The sequence below is a fragment of the Centrocercus urophasianus genome, unplaced genomic scaffold (assembly GCF_019232065.1).
Source record: "Centrocercus urophasianus isolate 14NV4802_14NV808 unplaced genomic scaffold, USGS_Curo_1.0 seq_36, whole genome shotgun sequence".
Taxonomy (NCBI): domain Eukaryota; kingdom Metazoa; phylum Chordata; class Aves; order Galliformes; family Phasianidae; genus Centrocercus; species Centrocercus urophasianus.
Genome location: NW_024884933.1, coordinates 3968544 through 3978086, shown reverse-complemented (window position 1 = coordinate 3978086; position 9543 = coordinate 3968544). Strand labels below are relative to the sequence as shown.

General features: G+C 57.2%; 1 protein-coding gene across 1 annotated transcript in view; it reads right to left on the bottom strand.

Moving 5' to 3' along the window:
- The window catches only part of SAMD11 (sterile alpha motif domain containing 11), a 36499-nt gene that overhangs the window by 1905 nt on the left and 25051 nt on the right, over positions 1 to 9543 (bottom strand). Inside the window, exons 5-10 of the mRNA XM_042831417.1 lie at positions 9165 to 9315; positions 5381 to 5496; positions 5195 to 5273; positions 3971 to 4674; positions 2085 to 2209; positions 1090 to 1200 (exon numbers count right to left, since the gene is read on the bottom strand). Of these exons, the coding sequence (XP_042687351.1) occupies positions 1090 to 1200; positions 2085 to 2209; positions 3971 to 4674; positions 5195 to 5273; positions 5381 to 5496; positions 9165 to 9315 (1286 nt within the window). The remainder of the gene's footprint in view (positions 1 to 1089; positions 1201 to 2084; positions 2210 to 3970; positions 4675 to 5194; positions 5274 to 5380; positions 5497 to 9164; positions 9316 to 9543) is intronic.

Genomic DNA, 9543 nt, shown 5'->3' with positions numbered 1-9543 from the left:
TGGAGCCCATCTACCTGGCCAAGTAAGGGGAAGCTGGAGCCCATGTACCTGGCCAGGTGAGGCTGCAGTGCTGGCGGTAGTAGTGGTGACAGCAGGTCCTGCTGCCCTCCTACCGGGGCTCCCTGCTGCCTGCAGCTTCCCTTTGTGCTGGCTGAGGGATACCAGCCTGCTAGCTGTCACTGCAGGCAGCACTGGGCCAATAGAACCCTTCTGCTCTCCTCCTGCTCACCCCAGACCTACCAGGAAGGCTACAGCACGGTCCGTGCCCACTTCTGCACAGCAGGACCAACTCTAAGAGGAAGAGGGGGGAAAAAAAAAAGAAAGAGTCTGGCTATGGGGTGCACAGGAAGCCATGAGCCTGCAGCCTCTCCCTTCCCGCAGCCGCTCTTGCCTCCCAGCAAGGGCCAAAGGCCTCCCAACTTCCCAGCACCTACACAGCTGGTTCACATTTGAGCTTAAACAAAAACACAGGCATGTGCTCCAACCAGACAACTGGGGCATTATTCAGTTAGCAGCATCGGGACGCTGCTCCCCCCCTCGCTCCCCATGCCTTATTATAGAACTTTAAACACTATTGATTAAATTGAAGCAGGGTTTCTCTAGCTTCAGCCCGTATCTCACATTCTCCCCTACCAAATCCAATCTCGGTATGTCTGTGAGCTATTTGGCATCCACTGTTTTTTAAGAAACATAAGAGTTTTATTTCCTGCTGAATTGACCCACGGGGAACAATTGCCCACAGAACCTTTTTATTAGACTCCTCATAAACAGTGAGGGCTGTAGGGAAAGTAGTAAACTCACCATTATTGTTTTACCATCATACAACAAATGCACAGCTCGTGGGTTAGGGAAACCCTGTGTGAGCAGTGCCTGCGTGCAAGCTGCCATCCCAGCTACCAGCATGGCACCCTGTGGGGATGGCACCCTGTGCGTTGTGTCCTCTGCAGCCAGCTCCCCATTGGCAGTTAATGGAAGGCAATGAGAAGCTCATCAGGTAGATAGGTGAGCTTGTGGGGTGTTTTGGAGGCCGGAATGAGCCTGCTTGAAACCAGACTGAACGACCGAGTGCAGCTGGGGAAGGGGCCCTACCTGTGAGCGTATCTTCAGTGCTGGCCCCAGCTTCAGCCCCATGTTGTTCAGCAGGTGCTCCTCTGTCAGCAAGGGCAGGGTCTCACCATCAATGGCCTGCTCACGGAATACCTGCAGGGAAGGGAGCAGGAGCCGGGCTCAGCACAGAGCAGCAGCACTGCAGGCCATTATCCATGCACGAGACACAGGAGGAAAGCATCTCCACTCTGACAACCCCTGGGGTCACTCCTACTGTTTGGAGAAAGCGGAGCCATCTGGCTTGTAAAGCACAGCAGCCTTCAGTGGGCACATGCAGCCCTCACCCTGCTGGCTGATAAAAAAGCAACTCCACAGAACGCATTCTAATGCACCCAGCCTTGCTCAACTGTGCCATCTGAATGCATTTTTAAACCTGCCCCCATCTATCTCTGTGGGCAAGGTGATGCAGGAGTTCTGTGCTGTGAAGGGCTGCACACATGGGCTTATTGTTCCTTCAAACTAAGCAAGCCAGGTTCTGGGCCACATCAATCCCATGCCCATTGTGTTGGGTTTGTTGGGTTCTTGCACCCCCTGGCCTTTTCCCACACGAGCATCCCAATCCCACAGCCTCTGCACATGGCACTGCCATCACCCAGCAGCACAGCGAGGGCAGCTTTCCACTCCATCAGATTGCAGGCCGTGTTTTTTATCGCTGGGCTCCACAAGCAAAACTGCTTATGACTGCAGTGTGTGTTTCTGCTCTTTGACCCTGCGAAACTTAATATGCCCGTTTCCTTCCTCCGAAGACAGCGTGGCCAGGAGCCAGCAGCCTCCCTCCCTTCAGTGCTAAAACCCAAACTGAGCAAAGCAGCCGTCCTCCCCAGCTGTCCCACGGGTGCTGAGCCACCACGGGGACAAAGCTACGTATTGTTGCTGAAGCCTCATCTGCCCACGATGCCCGAGCAAAGCTGCCAAGAGCCGAGCTGTGTGCCCCCAGGGATGGTGGCACGGATGGCATCCCCAGCACAGAGCATTACCTGAGTGTATTCAGTGCAGCCCGCCAGGTTGGACACGAAGCTGCACACGTCCTCCACCGTCCATTTGCTGATGTCCTCCAGTGCTGGGCTCTCATCGCCATCCAGAAAGAGACCTCCCATAGTGCCTGGGTCAGGGGTGGGAGGGAGGGGTGGGGAAAGGCACATAAATCATTAAAATCCCACACGGGCAACAGCCAGCCTGCAATCTGAATATTTTTCTCCAGCCACACATTCATCTTTAATGACCTGTCAATTAAAGCGTTGGGCAGGGTCAATTCATAGCTTCTTCCTCCTGGAGGTCCCCAGCTTAGCAAGGGGGGCAGGGAAAGGAAAAATCCTAGCTAATGCATTGCATGTGTGCAATGTGCTTCAGCTGCAGGGAAGAGACGGGGGGGGAAGGGAGCAAAGAGAGGGGGGGAAAAAGGGGAAAAAGGCACAGAACCCAGAGAAGCAGCTCAGTGCCCAGGCTGGGGGCTGTGCCCAGCTCCAGCCCTGCTCTGCCGTGCTGGCAGCTCGCACAATGATAACAAATAGGCAGCGGGCAGCTCGGAGGGATGCACCTTCTGTTCTAATAATGACATGTCACCGGGTGCTGCCGGCCCGGAGGATGCGAGAAGGGCAGCGTTGTTCCCTGCCAAGCCTCTGTCTGCCTCGGTGATAAATGATGGGCCGACGGAGCGGTAATGGATTGTGGAGCAGCACGCAGATGGGGCCCAGCGTGCGGCACCGAGCGGCGCCCATCGTCCCAAGGCAGTGCCCCACGGACAGGTGTCACAGCACGGCCCTCGTGTCCCTGCTGCAACCCAACCCAAAGCCGACCTGCCTGTCATTTTTCCTCCAGCCGTTTTGGAAGAGCTGGGAACTCTCTGCAGCCTCTGCTACGGGGATGCACGGAGCAAAAGAGCCCTTAGGAAAAGACCCAGGGCTTGCTCTGCGAAGCAGCAGCGAAATCGGGAACGCTGATCGCTGCCAAAGCCTGCAGACAGCGCTGGTGATGGAAATGCAAAGCGATGATAATAAATGGCTGTTAAGGAACTGGCGGTGCCGGGGGCAGCGAGCCCACCCGCAGCACGGCTCCCTGCCGAGCCCCAGCGCCGCGCTGCCTCCTGCTAATTGCTCTGCTAATTGCTGCGAGCTGAGGTGGGTTCGGGCTTTTGGCTGACGGAGAGGTGGTGCGGTGGATTCCCTGCCTTGTCCCAGCCGTGCAGTTTGCTGCAGGGGGCGATTACACACACACACACACAGCCCAACGATTTGGGCTTGGAAACTGAGTGAGCTCCTCCCTTCCCAGCACACCACTTCTGGCCGTTCCCATTAAGAATTCCCACTGCCTCTTCCTGAAGCTGTCCATGGCCCCCGGGTGAAGGTCCCTGCAATGGGGAGATGCCTCCATCCATCACACTATCCAGCCTGTGCGTGTGGCTTGGACTCAACTTTGTCCCTGCTGGCAATTATCACCATCCTTGTCTTCCCTCAGTGCAAACGGAGACCTTTAAGCTCATTAAAAGGTGTTTGCTTCCCGCAGCCACAGAGAAGAACCATAGAATCAATAAGGTTGGAAAAGACCACTTAAAACATCAAGATCCCCCCCCTGCCCCATCACCACCATGCCCACACACACAACCACAGAGTCCGTAAAGCTGGAAAAGACCTCTAAGAGGCTGACCCACCACCATCACCACGTTCACTCACAGAATCATCAAACCACAGAACCATCACGGTTGGAAAAGACCATCAGATCATCCCATGCAACGCCACGTCCCTCAGTGCCACATCTCCATGGTTTTTGAGCTCATCCACGGGCAGTGACTCCACCGCCTCCCTGAAGACCCTTTTCCCAACACCCAGCCCCGCTCTTCGGCACACTGCTGCACCCTGAAACCCACCTGCATGGAAGTAGGGGCTCATGGTGTAGGGGAAGCCGAAAGGCAGAGGCTGAGGCGGCGGGATGGAGGCTGGCGGCAGGTACTTCACCTCGCTCTTGTTGATGCCAGCACCAAGCAGGTGGCTGGGGGACTCAGCGCTGGAGGAGCTGCAGGGCGCATTCTGGCTGCCGGTCCCTTCGCCCAGCTCCTTGCCCCCCTCGCACCCTTTGCCCGTCTCTTTGCACTCCTTCAGCTCCGTGGCTGAGCCGCTGCTCTCTGCCTTCAAGCTCTCCGCTTTCTCATCGCTGACGTCGGCGTCGCTCTCCGAGTCCTTCATCTCCTCGTCATTACAGTCCTGTGCTCCGTCCCGCGCCCTCGGCTCCGCCGCTTCCTTGGCCTCGCTGGTTCCCTGCGGCTCGGCACGGTGATGTGCCGCCTTCCGGCTGCCCCGCCGCGGCTGTTCCTTGGGCGGCGTGGAGCTGCTGGGGATGCTGGGGTTGAGGGACAGCAGCGGTGCGTTGTTGTGCCGCAGCACCAGCATGGCGTTGCGTCGCGACAGCTCGTCCCGCAGCGGGTGGCCCTCGGGGATGTCGTGCACGTTGCGCAGGGCGGGGTGGTCCGGGGGCAAGCCGGGGTGCAGGCTTAGAGGGTCACCGGCCAGCAGTCGTTGCCGGTGAAGGTTCTCCAGCTCCTTCTGGCGGATGATCTCAGCCGACATCTCCAACCTGCAAGGAGAGAAATGGGGGAAAATGGGAGAGGGGGCTCCAAAGCTTGCTAAGCCTCCCTGGAGCCCGGGGGCGCCTCAAGTACAGCCCCCCTGCACACCCACAGCCATTTGTCTCGCCTGGCCAGGCTCCTTAGGCGCAGCTCCTCCAGACTGGCATCGTGCATCATTCCACAGGTGAAGGGGAAAGGCAACGGGAGGCAAAACAAGGCAGCGGAAGGGTAGCAAAGGGAACAGAGGGCAATGGAAGGTAATGGAAGGGAAAGGAAAGGAAGGGGAGGCAAGAGGAATAACAGAAGGGAAGGCAAAGGAAGGCAACAGAACGAAAGGGAAAGGATAATAGAAGGTTATGAAAGAGAAGGGAAAATAATGGATGGCAACTGAAGGGAACGGAAGGCAATAGGAGGCAATGGAATGTAATGGAAGCCAAGAGAGTGTAATGGGAAACAACAGAAGGCAACGGGAGGCAGTGGAAGGCAACGGGAGGCTTGTCTTCTGCACCAACCCTCTGTACTCCTTACCTTGCCAGGTTTTGCTTTCGTAGCATCTCTTGCTGCCGTGCAAACATCTCTGCTTGTGCCGGCTGTAGGAACCCGTAACCTGGGGACAGGGAGAAGAACACTGGGTTATTCATCTCTGCGTGCAATCCTGGCTCACCCAGGAGGGCCAGCTCTCCAGAGGGCTGTGCAGGGAAGGGCTGTGCTCACCTGGTGTCTGGCACAGGGCTGAAGGCACCCCGAGGAAAGGAGGTCGCAAGTGGGGCCCCAGGGCAATATGGGGAGCGTTCTGGGGCGAGAGCAGAGGCGGTGGGTGGGTTATCTCCCTGCAGGAAACAAAAGAAATCCATGCTGAACACCTGGAAGCAGTGATGGGAGGGTGCTGGCTTAGGCAGAGCATCCCTTCTGTGCACCAAGGCTGAGATAAAAAGATGTCCACTGCCCATATGTAGAACTTGAAAAGAGGAATGCAAGCAGGGAGTGGAGTCCATGCCAAGAATTGCTTTGGGAGCTGGATGGGCCGGTCAGTGAGCTGGAGGAGATGTGAGGGGTGGGAAGGGGACAATGCATGGAAGCACGGCAGGTAGAGCTTGCTTGCTTGCAAAGAAAAAAAATAGGAGAAAACAAGAACATGCAAGAAAGGAATAGGAGCCAAGGTCTCTTCCATTAGTCAAATCTGCCCTGGGAGCCTGCAAGCAAATCTCTGCTTTCCGGCTGCACGTCTCTTAATTCCTTTTGATGGCCACTTACAACATTATTACCTTCACCGGGGCATCCAGAGGCAGAGCCAAGTGCTGCGCCATTTATTTTCATTTTACAGCATCTCCCCATAAAATCTGCTTTGGGAGAGACTGGAAGGCAGCAGGGAGGAATGGGGACGTGTGAGTGTGGGACAAGGGGAGAATCCCAGGCGGGGACGGATCGCCAACAGGGCACACAGCGTGAGGTGCCACGGGCAGATGGCTGCACAGCACTGCAGCTTTCCAACTGCAAGAGAAGGATGCCGCCCTCTGAAATTCCTCCCTTTCCCGGCCGCCTCCGGCTCTCCTTCCCTCCCTCCTTCCTCCCCTAGCTCTCCTCTAAACTAATTGCACAGCTCGCCGTGTCTGGAGGAGAGCCACGGATCGATCCGTCGCTGCTGAAATGTTAATGCTAATCGTATAACCGCTCCGCCAGCACCTCGCACTTCGGTGGCAGCTCCAATTAATCTCAGGTAACGCAGCGCCGTGACCTTCGGCTCCGAGCCGGGGCAGCAGCCAAGCGATGCTTATGTAATTACACCATGAAGTGTGTAATCACCTGCCCTAATCCCCGAGGCCTCACAATTAGCTGAGGCCTCGGTCGCTGGGCTGCCAAGTGCTTTGCCACCCCGGACAGCCTGCAGATGAATAACGGACAATTAAAGCGGCATGACGGGGGCGAGGAGGTGTCCGTTCGATCGTAATTAGCTGTAATCATGGGGAGACGAGGCTGGCAGACGTGCTGTTCGTTTGATAAGAAGCAATTTAGGGAACGGAGTCGGCTTTTAACCGTTCCCCGGCCAGGCAAACGCTGCGTGCACCCCCGTATCTGTGGGCACGGAGAAGGGGAATCGGTGTGGGGAGAGCGGGGCTGCCCACAGAGATGCTTAAAAACCCAGATTTTAGCTGAGAAGAGTCAATCTGTGCTGGGGACCAGGGCTGGGCATGGGGAAAATGGAAGGCTCTCTGGTTAGAGGCAAGCAGAGCGTTAACCAGAGGACGGTTTTGTGCGTAAGGTTGCACGCTGTGATCCCAAAGGAATCCACACCCGCTCTTGCTCAGCCCCTCTGCTCCATGAGGAGCTGCGCCACCCCCGGCCCTGCAGGAGCTGAGATGCTCAGGGCTGGGAAGCGATGCTCCGCTGGGAAGGAGGGACCGTGCTGCCATGCACATGGCCAACAGCGGCGGGGACCCCAATGGGATGTGGAGATGCAGCCTCAGACCAAAAGCCAAAGCCTCGCGCCCTCCTCCCTCAGGCAGATCTCAGCCTTCAGCTGATCCTCCCCTTCCTCCTCTTCTTCTGCCTCCCTGACGAAGGGCTGAGCTGCACTCCCAGAACACCAACGCAGCCCTGGGCCATCGCATCCGATAAGCCTCGCCTTTGCAACGAGCAATTCTGTGACCGTCAGAGTGCTCCTGCATATTGCCCCCAGCCCTCTTTGCCCCCCTGCCATGCCAGCTGGAGCCTCCCGAGCACAGTATTAGGGGATTTGCACTGCATGCTGCTAAATTTGATATGTCCTTTAACAGGAGACAAATGGTTCGCAAGGCTTAAAAAGTATCGACTTTTCCTTAACAATAAGCGCTAATGGCCTTCAAATAATCAATATTTAAAGTCATTATGGGGTTACACATTATACTGTTAAATCGGAGCCTCACGCTTTAACCCCATCGCATCCTCCCAGCGTGCTCCAAAGGCTGCACTGGGAGATGGGAGCGGGGCTGGGAACGCAGATTGGAAGCGGCAAGGCGTGGAAATAAATTTAGAACGGCTGGAAGAAGGGGGAATAAGAAGGCATGAGAGCTCTGCTCCCTTCTGCTCTGCGTTTGATAGGAAGAGACACTTGAAACCCGAGGTAAGAGGCAGGCGGCACGCAGCTCGGGGCTGGCTGGCTGTGCTGGCAGCAGGCTGCAGCCATCATCACGACACCTCCCAGCTCCATCCTTCCTCCTTCCAAACCTTTTTCTAGCTCCAACCCCAACCGCCCTCCCCTACAACCTGCCTTCTGTAGGAGCTCCATCCCTGAACCCACCTGGAACCCCAGCCCTGCGCCCACCAAGCTGCTTCTGCTGCTGGGAATGGAGCAGCCTACATCCCACCTGCAGTCTGCCTCCATCACCACCTCCTCAATGCTCAGTGCCCACCTGAACCTCTGAAATTTCTTACCCCTCTGAAGCAGAGGTGCACAAAAGCTGCTTTGATTTACCCTGATACAGAGCATGGCCCAAGTGCCCTGCTGACAGCTGCAGGCAGGACACATGCTAGGAGTTAACCCACAGCAAGAGTTAACCCATGGCAGGAGTTAACCCAGTGCTTTCCTGCTTAGCACTGTGCAGCATCCCAACAGCTCTTGGGGTGCTCAGGCACCCAAGGAGACTGCACCAGGAGCAGGATGCACAGACAGGGCTCTGCTGCTGGTGTCTCAGGCCTGGAGCTGCTGGATTGGACCGTGCTTCCTTTGCTTCCCTGCCTCATTCCCACTGACACAACTCGTTCTGCTTGTGTGCAAGCTGGCACGTGGCTGCCAACATCCTGCTTTGTGCTGCTCTGCTTTGACTGCAGTTCTCAGGGACCTTCCTGGACCGTATGCTTTCAAAGCAAGGAAAATGATCACAATGAGGGAAAGTGAAGCATAGGGCGACTTCTTGAGGGCTGCACACACAGCTGGCACAGGTACCCAGCAGCCTTATGGAAGGGCCACACCTGGGGGTGCTTCATGCATCTGCACTGTGGGCATCCAAATGGGGGGGAGGGAGGGTGACCCAAAGGGCAGGGGAAGGTCTGCGCCCAGCCCTGTGGGATTCCTCTGCTCTGGATGGAAGGCGGAGGCTGCAGATCCTGTGAGCATCCCCACCTCCCAGCTCTGGTGGGGAGGCACGAAGCACTCAGTTCATTTCCCTCTGGAGTTGCTGATTGCAGAGGGCACGGCTGGGGATGGGAGGGCCGGCTTCCCAGCACTGCTGGCAGCAGGAGAGAGAAGCCTCGCCTCCTTCTTCCTCAAAAAAAAATAAAAAATAAAAAAAATAAAAGGAAATTTCTTCTCTTTTTCTTCCATCCCAGCACATTCCTTCTGTCTCTCATCTGGAGAAGCCACAAAAGTCAAACTTCAACGTCTCCACTTCGCTCTGGGCAGAGCCGGGCAGGGGGTCTGGGCTCCCCACAGCCACAGGGTGGGCGCATCGCCTTCTGAACACCCCATGTTACACCTGCATGAACTGCAGCCCCCCTCCCCAGCCCCGCAGCGGTGGGTTACCTGTCGGGGAAGTGGCTGTCCCTGTGCTGGGGGAGGCCCTGCTTCCTGCGTTGCGAGGACGAATTGCCGGCAGTGGGGATGTGAGCTTCCATCGCTCCCGGGTTCCGCGCAGCCGCCGCCGCCGCCACCTCCTGCCGAGCCCGGAGGAGATCTGGGGAGAAGGGAAGCGCTGAGCCCAGGCCCTGCTAACCCTGGGGTCCCCGGTATCCCCCCCCCCCCCTTCCCCCCAGGCACCCCCCCCCCCCCCCCCCCCCCCACTTCTTCCCCCATCTCTGCTGTCACGCGGCGCTCACTCGGCGGAGCAGAGCCGCCTCCACCTCCGCAGGAGTTTGGCAGCAGAGGAAATTGTGCAACTCCAAGAGAAGCAGGCGGGGGGGGG